Source organism: Stereum hirsutum (assembly GCF_000264905.1).
Source record: "Stereum hirsutum FP-91666 SS1 unplaced genomic scaffold STEHIscaffold_2, whole genome shotgun sequence".
Lineage (NCBI taxonomy): Eukaryota > Fungi > Basidiomycota > Agaricomycetes > Russulales > Stereaceae > Stereum > Stereum hirsutum.
The window spans coordinates 228128-247402 of record NW_006763132.1 but is presented as its reverse complement, the minus strand read 5'-3'; the positions used below and the strand labels follow the sequence as shown (position 1 = coordinate 247402).

The 19275-nt window shown below is 47.8% G+C and overlaps 5 protein-coding genes and 1 pseudogene across 6 annotated transcripts; 3 read left to right on the top strand and 3 right to left on the bottom strand.

Annotated features, from left to right (window-relative positions):
• Positions 1-545: 545 nt before the first annotated feature.
• STEHIDRAFT_107395 (uncharacterized protein) lies at positions 546-2123 on the bottom strand (the record flags this gene model as incomplete). The annotated part of the gene is made up of 6 exons (XM_007300281.1): positions 546-583; positions 627-798; positions 850-903; positions 959-1025; positions 1670-1791; positions 2025-2123. 6 exons carry the CDS (start codon positions 2121-2123, stop codon positions 546-548), a joined length of 552 nt encoding a protein of 183 aa, XP_007300343.1.
• A 1518-nt stretch (positions 2124-3641) lies between these two features.
• STEHIDRAFT_90472 (S-adenosyl-L-methionine-dependent methyltransferase) lies at positions 3642-5654 on the top strand (the record flags this gene model as incomplete). The annotated part of the gene is made up of 11 exons (XM_007299428.1): positions 3642-3887; positions 3941-3977; positions 4036-4073; positions 4138-4192; positions 4243-4366; positions 4424-4477; positions 4534-4760; positions 4817-4965; positions 5031-5085; positions 5148-5440; positions 5511-5654. The coding sequence occupies 11 exons, from the start codon at positions 3645-3647 to the stop codon at positions 5652-5654; spliced, it is 1419 nt and encodes a 472-aa protein (XP_007299490.1).
• Positions 5655-7400: 1746 nt separating this feature from the next.
• On the top strand, positions 7401-9042 carry STEHIDRAFT_107393 (uncharacterized protein; the record flags this gene model as incomplete). Its single annotated transcript, XM_007299492.1, has 11 exons — positions 7401-7477; positions 7547-7625; positions 7679-7736; positions 7766-7919; positions 7994-8175; positions 8241-8304; positions 8356-8415; positions 8474-8501; positions 8647-8696; positions 8756-8947; positions 9003-9042. The coding sequence occupies 11 exons, from the start codon at positions 7401-7403 to the stop codon at positions 9040-9042; spliced, it is 984 nt and encodes a 327-aa protein (XP_007299554.1).
• Positions 9043-9446: 404 nt separating this feature from the next.
• On the bottom strand, positions 9447-12479 carry Shlcc16 (annotated as a pseudogene; the record flags this gene model as incomplete). The annotated part of the gene is made up of 15 exons: positions 9447-9729; positions 9800-9894; positions 10012-10218; positions 10281-10315; positions 10402-10548; positions 10670-10765; positions 10825-11054; positions 11154-11236; positions 11357-11415; positions 11560-11589; positions 11712-11725; positions 11968-12059; positions 12130-12183; positions 12220-12313; positions 12361-12479. Coding segments are annotated over 15 exons (1638 nt in total).
• Positions 12480-13230: 751 nt separating this feature from the next.
• On the bottom strand, positions 13231-15669 carry STEHIDRAFT_117934 (S-adenosyl-L-methionine-dependent methyltransferase). The gene is made up of 11 exons (XM_007299491.1): positions 15154-15669; positions 15060-15096; positions 14963-15000; positions 14853-14907; positions 14666-14789; positions 14554-14607; positions 14271-14497; positions 14063-14211; positions 13949-14003; positions 13592-13884; positions 13231-13533 (listed from the first exon to the last, which is right to left on the bottom strand). The coding sequence occupies exons 1-11, from the start codon at positions 15400-15402 to the stop codon at positions 13381-13383; spliced, it is 1434 nt and encodes a 477-aa protein (XP_007299553.1). The 5' UTR covers positions 15403-15669; the 3' UTR covers positions 13231-13380.
• A 948-nt stretch (positions 15670-16617) lies between these two features.
• STEHIDRAFT_48871 (UbiA prenyltransferase) lies at positions 16618-17915 on the top strand (the record flags this gene model as incomplete). The annotated part of the gene is made up of 7 exons (XM_007299231.1): positions 16618-16726; positions 16791-16897; positions 16964-17133; positions 17183-17237; positions 17295-17324; positions 17377-17514; positions 17589-17915. 7 exons carry the CDS (start codon positions 16618-16620, stop codon positions 17913-17915), a joined length of 936 nt encoding a protein of 311 aa, XP_007299293.1.
• Positions 17916-19275: the final 1360 nt, after the last annotated feature.

Sequence of the window (19275 nt, the reverse complement as noted above, 5' to 3'; positions counted from 1 at the left end):
CAGCAATGCAGGCTGTGTTGACCAGCCGAAGGCGATATCTGAGACCTTGAGTGACCTCGAGGACGGTCAACGGAGTCAAGGGTCCGCCTAAGTACCTACCCAGCCCATTAACGACCATAGAGTCAGGATTCCTGGGACATTCATGTCTGGTCAATATCATGTTTCGCATACATAAAATTACAATCGATGGCATACAACAGATTGGCGAAAGCGTCAGGGGACACGCCATGATTCCTTGTGTCCATCTGTGAGATTAGTGCATGTACCAAAAGCATCACGACTTACCAATCCCCTAAGGTCATCACATTGCGTTCTACGTGGGAGTATACGTCATAATCACTCGAGGAGTGAGACCATCCGGTGCTCAACGTACCGTCGTCAACATCATAAAGATTTCCATGTGGATCGTCCTCGTCTAAAGAGACGTACTGTTAGCACACTTTCTTAGTTGTTGAGCATCGAGCAAGTGTTACCGTAAATAACCAGCGGCTCTATTTAATACTCAATAGTTCGACTATACCTAAGTCCATCACAATATTGCGTCGTTATGTGCGAGTGATACCAGAACGTTCTGCAGATTTTGCTATGAGTATTTGCAATTCATCCATCCAAATACACGTACGTACCCAGACTGATTTCCAACATCAAAGCTATATCTGCGCCGGATTCATCATTCATATCAAGGAGGAGAACAAGGGACACGGACTTGAACGAGTAGCCTGCGGCAATGGGGCACTGAGTAACCAATGCATCACCATCTTGAGATGCAGTTCTATCCTGAAACATTCCGTGCCAATGCTAGACACATTGGGTTGAGTAATAGGAAGTACGTGAATGAAAGGGGCTCACAATAGACATTCCCTGAGCTATGGATTGATCACTGAGCAAATTGACAACATTGACCTGAAAATGGAATATAGTGAGACCTAATTCTATGGGAGACTTTCGTGGTGCTGACCTCGATCTTGTCATTCTTACGAGCAGTTATTAATGGACCTGGAAATTGCTTGTTTGCGATGATGCCGCTAACAGGAAATTTGAATATGCACTGATGCGATGAATGAACATGCCGTACATTCTGTCAAAACCGACTAGAGAGACGATCTCGTTGGTCAACTGAAACTCGTAATTCCGTGTTGCAGCTGATACAGAGAGACCGGCCGCCATAAGATATAAACAGGGTATGAGCATGGGTATATTAGCGTAAAAATAGCAATACTCGAGCGAGGGACGGAGTATGAGGTTCGCGAGGGTAAGGGGTTGGAAGCAACGAAGGGCTCTGTCTAAATGAGAGAGAGTAAATCACAGCCCTCGCCCAAGTAACATAATTTGAACCCATATGTTTATATGGATGATGCTCGATCATTCCCAATCATAAAATATTGACAGAAAAATCTACACGCGCAGCGCTGACTTTCAGTAGCAGTCTAGGAGTGCTTCTTGACGCACAGAAGCAAAAATTCAAGGCTCTCAGCCAATCAAAAATCGATCTGAGCCTCTTTTCTGTGTTCTAGGCCTCTAGAACGTGCACAAATCCCCTACGGAAAGTCACCCAATGGTGGTCAGGATGTAGTGCGTAGAATTACTGGGTACTCTAGCCTTTGTGCAGAATTCGCGCCGCTCGATAAGTCCATAATCAGACCTACTGTGCGAGCGAGCTACGACGGACTTTGTCGCGAGCTCTGGGTTTTCGTCTTTGAATACGATGCCGCTTGCAGCCTTGCCCGTAGCATGATCAACTAGAAGTTCTGTTTGCGCGGTGGACGTGAAACAGACAAGTTGGCTGGAGCACTGTGACACCGTCTTCCGAGAGGGAAAACACGTCAAAAGTAAGCTCCAGTGGAAATGTGAATGATAGCGAGTACCTGAAAGGCATGCGTGAACGAGAATGCAGCAGTCTATTTATTGGGGAAAATAACATCGTCAGGATGGCGATGGCGGAATCGGGCTCAGCCGAGCGGGGCTTCAAATATTTTTTCGAAAGTTCACGTTCAAGTCCCACGCCTTCGTTTGCCTCTTTACACCTTCGACTTGTCGACGCTGGCGCTATCACACATATCCCTCCATGACTTGGAGTCGTCACATAGAATATTATACAGTCGTTGCACCTTGGTGTTACACATAATAACCCCCGTTGCCGCTGCTAGCGATGGAACTGATAACTGACCATCAAGACCAGATCAGTCCGAGTCGTTGCCGGCTACTCGCCACCCGACGTTCCTTAGAATTTATAGCTAAATGTCAGAATAATTGACTTAGGCGAATATCTCTTCCATGAATGTAGCACAAGGAAAACCCGTGCAGATCCAGTTGCCCCCGACTGACATCACTACCTCCCATTTTTCAGTTAGTAACCTTCGTTACTATGATTGATTTGGCTTTTCACGCCACGTTCGAAAGTCTTCGACAACTTGCGGCCTTTTTCCGTGGCATTGGCTTCCTCTGCAATGTACACTAAACGGTCATACATTCCAACACGCGATACTCAGTGGGTACGAGTTTAGGTGCATGCTCATGTTGAGCTATCAGGTCTCCGTTCGGGTTTGCGGGTCTTCGTCCGGTTAAGTGTACAAGAGCTGTAACGAAGACCAGCACCGTAGTAGATGGGAACGAGGATGAAATATATACTATATATTTTGAATGTACTCTTGATCTCTGGTCAAGCATACCAGGGTGACCACTCTACGTATATTCATAGCTCGCTGCAGTGAGCCATGAATCCTGAAATCAGCTAGATTGTTGCAAGATGGGATGCGATGAGAGCGCCGGATACATCTCGGTGACGTTTGATTTACCATTATGGTGTTGCAAACATGTTTCATTGACAGCTATATTTGATGATCTGGGGTCACTGTTTAAATCAGAATTTCTACAGGATGGTGATACTCTCTATGCAAGCGTTCGCTGATTGCGCGGCATACACGAACATCTGCATCATGATCATGATCCAGGGAAAATTCCCGTTCACGTCGTGCTATGTTTGCCACCCAGATCCCCAAAAGAAGTTCAGGCGAGAATACTTATCTTGCCTTCAATCAAATCTTGATTTGTTATCTCCGCGGCTCACCTACTGTGGCGTTCCAGGAACATGCTCCGCAGTACGAATGGATGCGCGATGGATGCGTATCTTATAGAAACCTGTTGACACTTTCCAGATTCAACAGAAAGCGGGAATCACGCGCGCACGTCCGAAAGAGACTACCTTGGCCATTGCGCCTAAGACCCACGCGTACCCTACTGCAAAATATTTTTTTAAAAATAGTCTTTCGCGCGCGCCAAGTAAGAAACAGAAATATCTGCGTCGAACATGCAGCGGCTCCTCGATCAGTGGGAGAAGTTCACCATGAGTCTAGTTTAGCATGGATCGAGGTCAACGTTTGAACAAGGAGCCATATCAGGTCATATCTGAAAGTTCTAAGAGAAACCCCTTCCAATAGATATACTTACCACAAGCTTCAATGGCTTGTATTTCGGGCGCTGATCATGTTCCTTTTTAAGACTAATCGCTGAATACTCCGTCAATTCTTATGCAATCGCGATGACGTATTCCAGAATCATACATCCGTATAAAGCGCTTACTGTAGACTCTAACGAGTGTCGTCCGAATTCCCACTGATTACCCAGTCCGTACTCTGTTCCACGCCATGACCAGTACCCTTCGCCAGCTCGTATCTGTACTCAGCAGTGCTGTCGATTCACTTGAGAAGACTTGCGCTGCCAATGGAATGAAGGTTCCCGACCTCAACGAGCCATTCTCGCCGCCATCCGAGGCTTTTCGCAAGGATGCTGTAGCTGCAGAAGCCGCTAGCGTCGTGACAGCTGCTGCGATGCAACTTGCTGCTATCGTCACCCCCCCTCAGATCTCCCTTTATCACTGCGCTGGAGGGGTGAGCACTGCAGTGTCGCGCTTTGAACTGATACTGATGGTTGCGCGATGTAGCACTTCCGAGCCGCCGCTGTCAGGGTTTGCATGGAATGTTAGTACCGTCATGACCTCGCGATGGACTTCGGTGAACTCATCGAGCCTTGTTTTAGCCAATGTTACTGAGATTCTTCGAGAGGCCGGCCCGCAGGTACGCCGTGTGCTCTGCTTTTGATGAACTGCGCTTTATGCGTCCTCACTCCACCTTTCAAAAGGGATTGCACGTAAAGGACATATGCACTAAGAACGGGCAAGATCCCGAGAAACTTGGTATGTTTCAGCTCTGTAGTCATATTATCGGACTCTGACATTTTTCCTAGTACGCTTCATGCGCTTCCTTGCCACGAATCATATCTACCGCGAGGTCACTCCGGAAGTCTTCGCGAATACTCGTATCTCAAGCATGATGGATACCCTTAAGCCCAGCAGTGAGATGATTTCCTCGTACGTCAATTCTTCCGAGTGACTTCGTGCATTTCCTTATGATGACACCAATGATAGGCCGGAAAGCAAGCACGACAACACGCACGGAATGCCGGCATTCACCTCCCACCAGTAAGTAACGAGTTCCGAGTTTACCAGGTCCCACCTAACCGTTTGTATGTTTGTAGCTTGGACGAGGGTTTCAAGTCGGCCGCGTGGGCATGGGAGGTCCTTGCGGATCCAACGACGAGGTCTTCGGGTGACATATCGCATTCGCCCTTCAGCAAGGCCTTTAACACGTCAGACTCTATCTGGAAATTCTATGAACATCCCGAGAACCGTTTTCGCCACAAGCGCTTCGGAATAGGCATGCAGGGTGTACAATCCATGCAGCCAGCAGACGCAATCTTGACTGGTTCGTGAAGACTTTTCTCCTCGGTGTAGCTGATGTTGATCCAATATCATCTTTAGCGTACGACTGGAAATCGCTTCCTGAGAAGTCGGTAGTGGTCGACGTCGGAGGAGGTGTAGGCACCTCGACTTTGGCGCTCGCTGGCAAATTTCCGCAATTCAACTACGTCGTCCAAGACCTTCCGGGGACTATCGAGGATGCAAAGACTGTAATGTCACTTCGGTTCATCAAATCTATGCTCCAACTAATGCCATCCTTCTACATCACATCCAGATCTGGGACAATCAAATGCCCGACGCGATAGCTTCCGGCCGTGTCAAGCTCGAAGGTAAGTCGATTGCATGTCATGATATTCAAAGGTGCTATCGTTTAACTTGAATATTCCCATAGCTCACGACTTCTTCAAGCCTCAGCCACAGACCAATGCTTCCATCTTCCTTCTCAAGTTTGTCTGCCACGACTGGTCTGATCAGTACTGTGTCAAATTCCTGTCCAATCTCCGCCAAGCTGCTACACCAAAAACCACTCTCCTCGTCCTCGATAGTCTTATTCCTCTCGCATGCCGCGATTCCGGAGACAATGAGGACATGAACTTCCCGGGTGCGAAGGCACCGGAGGCTCCGGAACCACTCCTCGCTAACTATGGTGTGGCGAACGAAATGTGTTACAATGCGGACATAAACGTCAGTCGTTTTTGCACCTATATATGAAAGACCATTGACTGAAATCTGACGTAACTTTGTACTTTTACAGATGTTCCTATTGTTTAATGCGCAGGAGAGGACCTTGAGGCACTTCAAGCGGTTGTTTGCGTCCTGCGGATGGCGCCTTACGAGAGTGAACCGCCAAGATGGCGACAGCACCTTCATCCAGGCTATGGAAGCTGTTCCTGCTTAGATCGCATGAATCCTCGACTCGAAGGATATGTTTATTTTGTGGTTCTCTCCATTTCCACACCTTGAATGTTGCTCTTTGTTGCGTTGTTAAATGGAAAGATGTTATAAGGTGGTAGATCGCGGTAATGAAGAGAATGCTTGTGTACATATTAATTTGACGAATGCTTCCGGGATTATGTATCATCACAATCGAGTGAGACACGTGGCAAACCAGGGTGAACACCACGACCGTCATTCGAAAATATTCGTGGTGTTAGAATCCGCAGCTTCGGCGCCTCAGCTAGAGCTTGAAGCTTGAAGGCGAGCGACCATCATGAGATGCTCCAAATTTGAAGACTTTGCGTTTGCAGGTGGAACATAGTTCAGCACTAGATGTCCGTCAAAATCAGTCCCCTTGGTCGACTATAATCGAGAATAGGCTCTATCTCGTTGTATGATCCCTCGCGTGTACCCCGCGATAAGTCATACATTACTATTGTTAGCTGTGGTATGTAACAACTCTATATGTGTGCCTTCGATGATGGATATGGTATTTTCGCTTGGATCATATACCATCTGCTGTTGGGGTGTGTGGTGTCGTATTTATTCGCATCGAAACCTACTCTGGTTACCCTCACTGCAAAAGTGACTTCACTGTCGACATCAGCCAAATATCAGCTGCTTAAGCCACAATGATCACGCAGCTCGCAACAGAGTTGGTCCATCAGAATCGGGCTCGTTTCTGCCGTGGATGAATCGTAGGTCGACAGTAGTCATACATAAATATCCTTCCAGTACCGTCACTCCGGCATAGCTTCAAAACGCCGCTGGAAGATATGATTCCAGGTGTGGCGCGAAGCGTGCGGTACATGGCGTTTGATCATGCCCGAGATAGGAAGTGACCGCGCTTTTACTCCTTTCATCTCTTCGCCTTGCCATCCTCGTACGCGCTCTCTACTCTAGCTCTTGCTAGAGTATTGTCTTCGCTCGGTCTGGCTCCTTCGAGCCGGTGGCCGCTCTTGCGTATGTGTGAAAATATTCTGTTTGTCGGTGTCAATGCTCTATCATTGTCATGGTATCTTTGGTTTCCGAATCATAGTAAGGCTGTGCGGATCACATTGCGAGTTGCCCGAGCGGCTCTGCTCGCAACTCTAGATTTCGCCCATGCTTCCGCACCAAATAAGCTTGCCGCGTCATTCCCTCCATCATCTCCGGTGTCACCGACACAACGCAGTACTTGATATCCCTATATGACCGCGACGGCAACCCGTCCCAATGGTGTGTTCTCGCGGTGCATCCTGCACATATGAGATATGGTAAATAATCCCTGCAGTCCCAAGAATTAGGACACTAGTGTCTTTCGGGTTTCACCCGGTAATGGTGCGTGTGATGGAGGGCGAGTGCGCAGATGTCATGTCGGAGATTGCTCGGTGCATCTGATAGAGCACTCGCATGAATGCGTTGTCTCGTTGTAAGGTTTGTTCCCTTTGGGTACCATGACTTCCATTTCTCTCCGTAATCATCATCCCTGTATCTTGTTGGACAGATGGCACTGCCCAAAATCACGCACTACACACGTATTGTGGGGTTTTTGATAGGCGGCGCAGACCAGATTTTGGACGTGAAACCCATTTGGTCCGGGTCTATTTCCGGTGTTTTATTTAGGTCATGGTGATATAAACTGGCCTCTTCCACCCCGCTCACATACTAAGCGTGTCATCGATATCCCTTCAAACTTTACACTCCAAGGGGCTTTTACGGACAACTGATGTCTGACGCTCCGGCCGCTCCTACCATCGATGTCACGATGGGCGCGCTCTTCATCGGTTTGCTGTTTTCGGCATTGTGGGTACTATATATCTTACGATTCTGTTATCACTGATAGAGCAGACCGAATTATACCTGACGTGTTAGCTTTCAAGGCTTGCTTACTGTGCAAGCTTACATATACTACGAAAGCTTTCCCGATGACTCGCGGAAGAACAAGGTCTTCGTACGTTTTTCCCTCCCGCATATTGTGCAGTTCATAACTGTACGTTTTTTCAGGTTGCGATAGTGTGGTTTGTATCCATTACATCTGTCCTTACGCATCACAGACTGAATGGTGTGTTCTTGGAAGGATTATCGATCTAGCACATCTGATCATCGTCGCCCAAGCTATATACTGGTACCTCATTCGTAACTTCGGGAATGGCGAGGCCCTTCTTCAATCTACGACGTCAGAGGATACGCACTTGATTCTCGTAGGGTTGGCCACCCTGATATGTCAATTCTTCTATATTCAACGGTTAGGGAATTCTTCCAAACAACGTTCAATGACGACTTGTAATTGGGCTCATCGAAAACCTTGATCATGGATAGGATTTGGGTATTAAGCCAGAAGAACATCTACCTGACTGGCTTTTTGCTTCTCGGTTGTCTTGCAATTTTTGGTCTGAATATTGCGCTAAGCGTAATACTTATGACGGCACCTGGACATCTATTCTCTATCGTCACCAAATATCCCGGGACGAACATAGCATTGTTTGCTTTGGACGCTGGAGGTAAGTCATCGCTTTCCTTTTGTTCGCTCTATTCGTTGCTTATCTTCCTTTCTTCCATCCTCAAGTGGACATCGTGATGTCATTGCTTATGTGCTACTACCTGTGGAATGCGAAGACTGGATTCAAAAGGTGCGTCGTAATTGCACATATTTAATGCATCTTCCTCTAAATATGTACCAGATCAGACACTGTTGTGTCCCGACTCATCAGATTCACCGTCGCCACAGGTCTTACGACAAGGTCGGTCATCTCTCAATACCTCAACGAGAATCTCGATGCAACTTATTGCGGAGCATAGCCTTGTGGCGGTAGCAGGTGTTGTGTCGGTGAGTTTCCAGTGACATCTTCCGCACTAGCAAAGAAAAAATAACCGTTACTCTGTTCAGTACACTGCACGAACAAATTCGTTCATCTTCATTGTTTGTCATCAGCCCTATCACTGTTGAGTCAAATGCTGACGACGATTTACAGGCATTTCACCTCAACCTCGGACGTCTATATACTAACTCCATACTGGCCTCGTCAGTATCCCGCTCTTCCTCTGTCATCGTGTTTCACTTCAACTAATACATTTCTTCAGACTCAACTCCCGACGAAGTCTCAGGACGTTCGCCTTTGATCCAAAGTCAGCTGGCTCTGTTCCTGACTCGCGGACGGGAGTAGCGCTTCCCACTAGCCTCGCGGGTCTTCCATGCACCTCGGACAATCATTCAGTTAGATTAGAGGGAGACGTCGGAAAGAATATGTTCGAGCTCCGCCCATCTGGTTCTTGGTAGGTTGTTTCACCAGTCAAATTCGTTGCTCTAGCTTCTGATGGTTCTTCTTAGGTCGAATCACCGCTGGGAACTATCAAACACAATGGTGTAGCGTGATCAGGTCAGAATTTGCGGCTAGAGTTTGAAAAATAATCGAGAAAAAGCAAAACTTATGAGCTCGGCCAGTATCAGCTGCGTCAAATCAGGATGATGAAGTGCTGCGCGAGTGCCTCGGGATGCGCAGAGCAATCGCTATTCTTGGAGCCAGAAGTTAGCCAGCATAAACTATTTGTCAGTCCATTGAGTCATGATAGCTGCAATGCCATATGTATTTTATTGAATGTTACCTTTACGAAGTCGCTCATGATGGAATTGGCGGAGTGTCGAAGCTTAACCTTACAGGTATAGGGACTCTATGTAGGAGTTGCAAGCCTCACTGTGCCTCCTGGATGTGGCGAAAGTGTTAAAAACTCCCTGACATGGGATCCGAGAGCCATTTCAGGCGAAGTAAGAGAACTAGAAGCTCAGAAAAATGCGTGAGGTACTACTTTGGCCAGGACAGAAGCTCCAGGTGACACGACATGCTTTTGAGGGCTCTACGATAGGGGTAGCAAAAGATTCAACAGAGTCGATGCTAAACTGTTTCCCGGTAGTGAGTGAGTTCCACTTCGGACACAAGCCCTCCCAATCCCGGGGCCTTTCTTCCTCGTAAGGTCCATGACGTTGATATTCGGGTACTTCGGCAAAGACTATGGCAAGCGCTGATTCAAAATGAAAATCGAAATGACAGTGTAGGAGCCTAAGATTTAGCCCGATCGTAAGTGTTCGTACCACCTTGATTGACCCAAGACGACGGTGAAATATATTACAAAGGTCCTGGATTGTCCGTGTGGAACAGAAATGTGACATTGTCGCCAGCCAAACCTGTATTCACGAAATCCCTGAAAATTGGAAACCGATTGTTCTACATGACACCGGCGCTGCGAATTATGTGAAAGTTGTGCTATTTATTACGACGGGGATGAAGTTGGATCAGATGTTTCGTGCTAATATAAGGACAGTATGGAAGGAAATGACGGACCCCATGGAGATGGAACAGGTGCGGAGCAAAAGAAGATCCTCCTGGAATGGTAACACTGTCGAGTTTCTCGCGCGGTACGGTGATGACGCTTCCGATGGGCACGAGAGATTGAGTGCTGGCTGAGCCGTTTTATATATTAGGAAGTGCGGGGATAGGAGGTGAAACAACGAGATTCCCGTTGATCAAGAAATGGGTCACGTTTGGATCCTGAAATTACGGAATCGAATTGTGATCCGACTCTTAGAATGTCTGTGACATAGACAACGAACCGTGCTGATCTTCAGTGTGAACGACATTTTTGGTACTTGCTGCGTATACTGTTACGGAAGTCAGATATGTTGTAGGTGAGATATTGCATGAACACTTGTTACATCAGTGGATGTCAAGGACTGGTCAAAAGCGTTAACTCTGGCTGCGAAATAGGTATATGAATACCCTCCTGGATATCCTGCTCGAGCATCATTTTCTTCGCAGTTGATGTTGTCTCTGGATCCGTCTGTGGCGCGCCCTTATACCTCAAAATTGCGGCGTTGATATCTGCATGGAGCAGTCGTGAATATGATGTTATACCGGAGGAACAGAAAGCGCATGCGCATATTGTACCATTGGTCGGAGAAACATCGACAACAATGGGTTTCGCCCGAGTCCGTAGTTGTACATTGCCTCGGTAGATTCGCAGATATTAGGCCATCGGGAGACTCACAGTAGTTATCAATACGTTGGTTGGCGCTGACTACGACGGAGACACGCTGCCCTGGGACACCAAATATAACCGTTGTCTCAGCGATCCCGACATCAAGGAAAAGTGTGTACCTGGCCAGATCGAAACTATGTCTACACCAAGAGGCTTTATCTCAATGCCATCCAATTCGATGACAGTCATGGAATGACTATCAATAGAAAAGTTTAAGCCTGCCTGGCAAGCGGTAGTCACCAGCCGAAAACGGTAGCGCACATCGGAGGTTACGTTGATGGCGGCGAGTGGACCTTCAGCTCCACCATCATATCGTCCAAGGCCATTGATCACAAACGAGTCAGGGTTACTGGTAAAACGGAGTCAGCGAGTTATTTTCGATGTTGCTAAAGATGGTACACATACAGTAGGTGCCCCTCGGAATGCCTGAGGAGAAACGAGATGGGACCTAATTGAGGATACTTTCAGCAATGAACACGAAAAGACGCGCGCAGCAGCGTACGGCTCCAGTACAAAGCGCACCATTATGTCCTGAAGAATCCGAAAATAAATTCATGGGCAGATTAATACCTACGACGGACACATAGCCAGTCTGCCCCGCAGTATTGATTACATACCTATTCACTCAGAAGGTAATCAGGACGTGATGACGATGTAGTGTATCTTGACAATGTCAACGACTCGATTAGGGTTCTCTAGGTCGCGCTTGACTTGTTGAGACGAAGCTGAAGAGGTGGCTAAGGGAGGAAACAGACCAGAACAAGTCTGGAGATTTATTGTATGTATCTACGAGTTTTTATACATCCAGACTTCATAAATCTACCTAAGCATCAATGACTCGAATTACTAAGTACAATGAGAGAAGAATTGCACCATATAGAAAGCTAGCCAATGAAATCAAGAACCATCTAAGCAATGCTCAAGAGTAGCGAATAGAGAGAGAAGGATAAGGAAATGGCTCAGTAATCAGTACAGTAATAATCAGAGGAGTATTACTGAGCAGTACAAGACCACAGATGACTCGAAGAGGACGATAAGGAACGAGGGGGAGATGATCTCGATAGAGATCAGTACTGTGGCCCGAGCGAAGTGGCGTAAGTAAGAACGCCGGACCGGTAGCCGGGTCAAATCATCGCTGATTTGACTCAACCGCGGCACTTGTGGCGAGGGTGTTTTCTTTTTTCTTTTGCTCATGCATTCGTAGGTAAGAATACTAATATATTTTATATTACTACAAAAAGTTCATAACAGACAATAAGCACCGAAAGTCATCACCTGCAGCTATAGGACACTGAGTCACCCAAGCAGCGCCATCTTGAGAAGGCGTCTTATGCTGCGCCAGCCCATGCCAATGCTAAAAGACAGAGAGAGAGAGAGAGACTTGGCCAAGACGCAAGTAATAGCAAGTGTTAGTAAAGGCGCACAATAGACGTTCCCTGAGTCATTGAAGCGTCTGTAAGCCTGTTCGCGATGTGAACCTATTGATGGAGTCAACACGCATAGTGCATAATGACATAGATATGTGAAGTTATGCCCCTCACCCGCAACTGATCTTTCTTTTGAGCACTGAGCAAAGGACCCGGAAATACCTGGTTGGCCAAAACGGAGCTAGCGAAGAATCAACATGAGTACAACCAAGAAGATAGTATGAGTACCTTCGACTGAAGTCATCAGGTGCAATGACCTCATTCGTGAGTTCTAGTCGATACCTACTCACAGAACAGACACAGGGTACGACACGACAGGCGGCGAGAATAGTGCCGAAAATCATCATGGGCGGGAAATATCTCCATGGATGAGGGGTCGCGTTGTGAGCCCCACTTGGTCAGCGTAGTCTGATATATGAAGTCGCTCTCGGACCATAACATGATGGTTTATCCAAAAAACGCGTCACATAATCAGTAGAGAAAATGATGAGCGGGAAGGTTCGATTTAAATGAAGTCCCATTTATTGTGATGCCCAGCATCAATCTCCGAGGAAAGAAAAATAATGTGTCAGCCTGCGATTGAGGAGCACACATACAGACATATACTGGGATATGTGCTCAGACCTTTGCCGCATGGGGTACGGCGACGAAACGCATGTCCAAAGTTGGGCAGGCTGTAATCGGCTGTCTTTAATTTGCAGCTGTAATGGGGTTTCCATGTACCTTCGAATCTAAGACGTTTCTGACGAATTATCTCGTGGTAAGGAGCCGTAGGGAGATGTGCATCATGGACGGCATCCACTACGTCCCGTTCATCAACAGAGCCGTGTGAAACCTGCATCTTCCTTCAGAACATGCGCAGAATCACTAATTCTGTGGTTCGATCTGTCGGATGGACGGGAATCCGAAAAGACCAATCAAGGACCTTTTCTTTGATCTGACAGGAAACGGGCCGAAAAATCGACTGCGAGCATAGTGTTGGAAGTATTTTGCATGAATAATGAACAAACGCGAGTATTTTATTGATTGGCCTTTATCGTGAGATGCGTGTATGACAGCTCGCATCAGCCAATATCATGCGATCTGAAACGGCAATTGTTGGGAACGAAATTTGATACGGGGGCGATAATGTACACGGAGTATCGAACTCGGACAAATGAAGAGAATGTGGCCTTGTACACGGACAGCTAAGAGCCTCGACGTTTAAATTTCTTCGCGAAAGCACGGAATATCTTCGCCCGAAGGCGCTTAGGCCCGAAAGGACACCGCTTCAATAGCCTGCAAAAATGTGCTGTCTCCACCTTCGTGGCGATTCACCTTGACGACCTTCCACCCGCAACCACGCAGAAGGTCGTTGATGTGGCGGATCGTTCTCTCCTGCGAGTTGAACAGCAAGAACATCTACGAGTTACCAGCACATCAACGTATGTTACATCTTAAAGGGAGGGGAAATACATACGTCGATATCGGCATTATACCCCATCAGGTTGGTGTGACCGTAGTTTGCGAGGAGCGGGGCAGGAGCCTCACGAGGTACTGCACCTGGAATATCATCATTGGCATCTCCGTGGCTATCGTGGCACGCAAATGGCATGACGCTGTCGACGAGTAAAAGGACTGTGTTCTTCGTGGCGGCCTCGCTGAGCCGAGTGAGGAATTTGACGCAGAACTCGTCGGACCAGTCGTGAGTGATCTGCTTGAGGAGGAACACGGACGCGTTTTTACGGGGCTGCGGCTTAAAGAAGTCGTGTGCTGGCAGCCAAAAGTGTTCAAAAGGATGCTCCATTAGATAATGAAATTTAACGGATGCACTCACCCTCGAGTTGTACACGACCGGATTTGAAAGCTTCGGGGTGCTTCTCTGCCCAGATCTTCGTAAAACGGCGTTGTAAAATTGACCACTAGATGACAAAAAAAGAGAAGTACGTACAGTTTTTCCTTCCTCAATAGCGCCCGGGAGGTCTTGAACGACAATCTTGAGCTGAGGGAAGTGGGTGGCGAGCGACATGGATGACGTTCCCACGCCACCTCCGACGTCGACCACTAAGGAATCCGCAGGAAGGCTCTTCCAGTCGAAGGCTGTACCCAAGAACGTGTTCAGCTTGCTACTCATTATGGATAATATTGACTTTTATTACCTCCAAGAATGGAATCGGGAGGCTCGAGCGCCTGGACCCCGTGCATACCAATGGCGAAACGCTGTTGACGGAATGACTCTTCCGGCCTCTCATAGAACTCCCAGAGTGTCTGGTCAGTTTTGAGAGCGCGAGCAAATGGAGATGCGTGAGGATCTCCGGATTTCCTCGTTTTCGGGTCTTCCAGCACCTCCCAAGACCACGCAGCCGCTTTGAATGCTTCGTCGAGGCTACGAGTCTCGGTCAGGGTGGATATCTGACAGATTATTTAGTATGTCAAACTCACTGGTGCGACAGAAAGGCGGGGAATCCAAAAGTCCCGACATGCTTGGATTCGGGTCTATTATCACGAGCGTTGAGCAATGACACAAACATCCAGGTCTAGGTACAAGACGTACTTCGCGATGATTTCTGCGCTTGGCTTCAACGTATCGAGCATACTGGAAATGCGTGTGTTGGCAAACACGTCCGGTGTTACCTCTCTGTATACATGATTCGTAGCGAGGAAACGGAGGAAACGGCCTAAATAAACGAATCCAGTCAGCTCCCAAACAACAACTCAACACCGATAATCTGATAGCTTACCGAGTTTTAGAGGATCCTGGCCATTCTTCGCCGCGATGTCCTTGACGTGCAGTCCCTAAGAAATCCGCATGTTGACCACCAAGTCGTCGTAGGTCAATACAGTGACTTACCTGAGGACCAGCTTCGCGTAGAATTTCGGTTACGTTTGCTGTGAAGTACAACGTTTAGGGTTAGGCTGAAGGAGCGCAAACAACACACCCAGCTTACACTCAAGGCAAGCACGAATGGCTGCAGCCCTAAAATGCTACATAGCACGGTAAGAGACGGTGGATTTGATTGAGATAGAATTAAAACAACGCACTCCGCCGGTGAAATGATAGAGAGTAACTTGAGGGGGGGTAAGAATCGCGGCGAGGTGAACGGCTGCAGCACTGGCGATGCTGGCGGCCTCTGCGACTTTCGGGTCCGCTCTGAACGCTTCGGTTGGTGGGGAGAAGGGCTCGTTCAACTCAGGAAGCTTCGTTCCATTCGTAGCGCAAGTTTGCTCGATAACATCGAGAGACTTGGTCATATGATCCAAGAGTTGGCGCGCCACTTGTATAGAGGTCATAGTTGCTTTGTAAAGTGGAAATTCGGTGAGAGGGGGAATTGCTGGCTGGTGCGCCAAGTCCTGAGTAGTGCAGAAAGGGGCGTATAGGTAACCAGAGGTTGAGCCCTGGGACCAGGGTCTTATCTTAACTTAAGTGGGTCAAGACGTGGCGCACTGTGAGTTCTGAGCGCTGAGACTCGACTGGAATGGAACCATCTATCGAAAAAAAGAAGGAATCGGTAATAATACTTACGAGCATCCGCGGCTCTCTATCGACGATCTGATTCATTTGTGTAAGATGCACACGTACCGCTTCGTGAAGTTCCGGAGAACAGAGATCGGGTGCTTTCCGTGAGAGCTCTAAGCCTGAAAGCGTTGGAGATGGCGTCAAACAGAGATGGGTTGGTGATATCTGTGTCGAGAAGTAGGCGCTTCTATCCTAAAGTAGCTGAACAGCCAGGACCCGCTGAGTCCTTGGATTCGAGTCTGTATCGCAGTGTGATGCCGGCCCTGGCAGACTCTTCATCAGAAGGGGCAGGCACGTTGGACGTTGAAAAGCAAGAGTACTGAGTACTGAGTGCTCGTCGACGCGGTGCAGGCTTAGTGCAGGCGCTTGTGTGGGGCTACAGCGGCCATCAGACAAGATGCCGAAACCCTTGACCTTCCGCGAGGCTCGGCTCCAGGGATTCCGAGGACCGGGCTCACCGGTCATGCCTTCCTTGCCATTTCGCCACTCGCTATTGTTACCTCCTGTGCATGTCCTACTAGTAGGTGAAGTGTGCGACCCATAAGATATTTTCTCCCCACCATCCAGGTTTCGGTAGACTAAGATGAAGCCATCTCCACACGGAAGTCCGCTTCGCTCCCCACATCCCAGAGGAACAGCGGGGCATCCGGCGTAGAGCCCTCTTTTTCATTTCATCCGATTTTCCGGGTCGTATCAGCACATGTGGCTTGAGCGACCGCTTCGTTAATTCTAGGCTCAACCGAGGCTTAGTTTATGACGAGGCTTTATACATAACGCAGTCCGGTCCAGTCTCCCGGTTCTGGTTTTGCCTTTATAGTATAACGGGCGCTCAACTGGAATGGTCGGGACCAGAAGCATAAATAGCGTGCGCAACTCTACTCTGCACGAGGTTTTTGATTCCCTTATTCACCCCCAGGAATATACAAGTAGCTCGTACTTAGTACTGCTCCAGTGGTCCTTCATCTTCTGATCCTTCGCGAGCCAAAGCAATGTCGAAACCCTACCGCTTCCTACCCTCTCAGCAAGAGATTCAGGCCTGTTGGGAGCTGGGACGTTTCCATAACAACATCGGTTTCTGGGTTGTATGGCTGCCTACTGGTGAGACTTCTCCCGTCATCATGTCCTCCCAAATGAGTATCTTAAACGACGGGTATGATATCAGTCTGGTCATTGGCAATGGTATATCATGCAAATCGCAACATTACCTTCATTGATGTGCTGTGGCGTGCTATCGCCTATATTCCTATGTGTTTTGGTGTAAAATCTCTGGTAAGTGACATACCATCGTGTTATGTGGACCATATGCTCTAATTAACGTCGTCTCCTATCCGTCAGATAATGACCGTTGACGATTTATTGGATAATGATGTCGATTTACTAGTAGAGCGGACCAAGAATCGCGCAATTCCTCGTGGGGCGATCACAATTTCACGAGCATGGATGTTCTTTGCCCTTCAGGCTGTGATAGGAATATGCTGGGCATTCAAAGCTCTAAGTCCGACCGCGTAGGTTATATCTACACCTGACGATAGTTATTGCTAACTGTCTAATTAGGTTGCGGACCTCTATGCTCGTATGGCCACTCTATGTGATTTATCCGACCTGTAAAGTAGCAATGTTTCACGACTTTCAAACTGGAAACTTCGAATGCTGATATTGTCGATAGCGATGGACATACTGTGCTCCTATTCCGCTAGTGAGATATACTGTTCATTCTCAATTATCAGAAATTAACTATGTCCATTTAGGGCCTCATGTTTAACGTAGGTATATTCATGGGTTGGAGCGATCTCAGTGAAAATGACATTCACTGGGCTACTCTGGTGCCCTTGTACCTTGGATCGACTCTATGGACTATCTGTTACGAGACGATCTACCAACACCAGGTCTGTCGCACAATTTCGCCCTTAATCCTATGTTCATGCGGCATTCGCTCACACTTTTTTTCCTGAATACGAAGGACAGAGATGATGATATCAAGATCGGAATCTATTCCATGGCACTTCTTTTCGGACGGGCCACAATACCAATCTGCGGCGCGGCTGCCGCCGGATTCTTTTCGTTGTTCTGCTATAGTGCATTCCTGAATTCGCACGGATATGCATTCTTCCTGAGCGTCGCAGTTGCGGCCACCGTGACTGCGGTGCGCTTATTACGTACAGACATTGACGTTCCACAGGATTGTAGAGATTTTTTTCTCGGGAGTACGCACGTCAGTTGTATTCTCGCATGCGGGTTGGTTGTCGATGGCGTCGTTGCGCGGCTGATGTCAGGAGGATCCATTTGATCCCGTGTTGGCTCACAGGAGGCGCTTGATGGTTCGTGTACTTATGTGCCAGTCATGGCTAGTCATGGTCGTTTGATTCGTAAACCATCGACCAAATTTATAGAACGTAATGTGTATGACTTGACGGCGCTACCTTTCAGGACATGCCCTGACTCCTCAGGGGGCCATCATCTTAATCCCTACTCTTCAAACCAAAGAAAGACGACGTGCTCAAGTACAGAACAGTATTCACGGGGTATACACTTTCCTGATGTCGGTGCCTCGCGGAGGAGTATGTGAAGTGTTTTGACATCTTCACGCGTTCTTGAGCGCTGGGAGTGGCAGCGCTTTTGCGGGACAAGCGATATGTAACGGTGAGGCACTGTCTGATGTTAGTAAAAAAAGAAGGGATAACATTTCCAATCCAAGAAGAGGATCCTGATATCGCAAGTGCGACACTGCAATACGCGGATCCTGTTCAAGTTGAGCCCTTACTATAGTGAAGGACACTAGGTGTCTTACTGTGAGATCTGGGAGACATTTTCAGACTTGTATCACGCAATACATCACCCATATTTCCGTTCGGAGCACAGATCAGACAGTAATGAAAATCATTTCTACTGACCGGCGAATCTCTGCCGTGATCTACAACTTGTTTGACAGGCTGACGAGCGTCCTAAATCGCTACGGGAGGACACCAACTTGTGCACGTGTAGTCTAAATACTGTCGAGGACGCCAGAACCTTTACATTAAGATCTAGGTCTAGAAGTGGTGACGATAGGTAAAGAGGTTGGTTGTCCTCGCACAATTTCTGACAAAACTTCGGCTACCCTGTGCAATTGATATATTTAATAATGCAGCTATCACAGATATGAAGATCAGATACGAACGAGACCTGGAACACCTAATGAGTCTCTTCATGGATCCACTGCGTAGTCGATCGAGCGGGACGCAGGCATGTTTCAGGTATGTACTTACTCCCACTTGAGTCCTGTAAAGTGTTTGGCCATACTTAATCCGGATACAGTTTCTCTAGCCGGCTAAGAATGGAAGGATGTCTAGATTGCCGCCCCTGTGATGATACGTACAGAATGACAGCCATCGACTCGCGATTGGTTAGAATAGGATAGTGAGTGATGCAACGGATCTCATCATCAAATATGAGAAACAGTAGGCGGTTGTACGCAGGGGTTCTAATACGACAGAACAGACACTTGAGTCCCCATAACTTCATCACCGACGTTTGCAGTGGCATCTTACAGTGCATCGCAGCATCAGTAACACAGCCGCTCGTCAGAATGATCACGCTTGGAATCCCCTGGCGTCCACTGACCTTTTTGCGCCACTGTTTCCATGATCAGTGAGATTGCCGAACGTTTG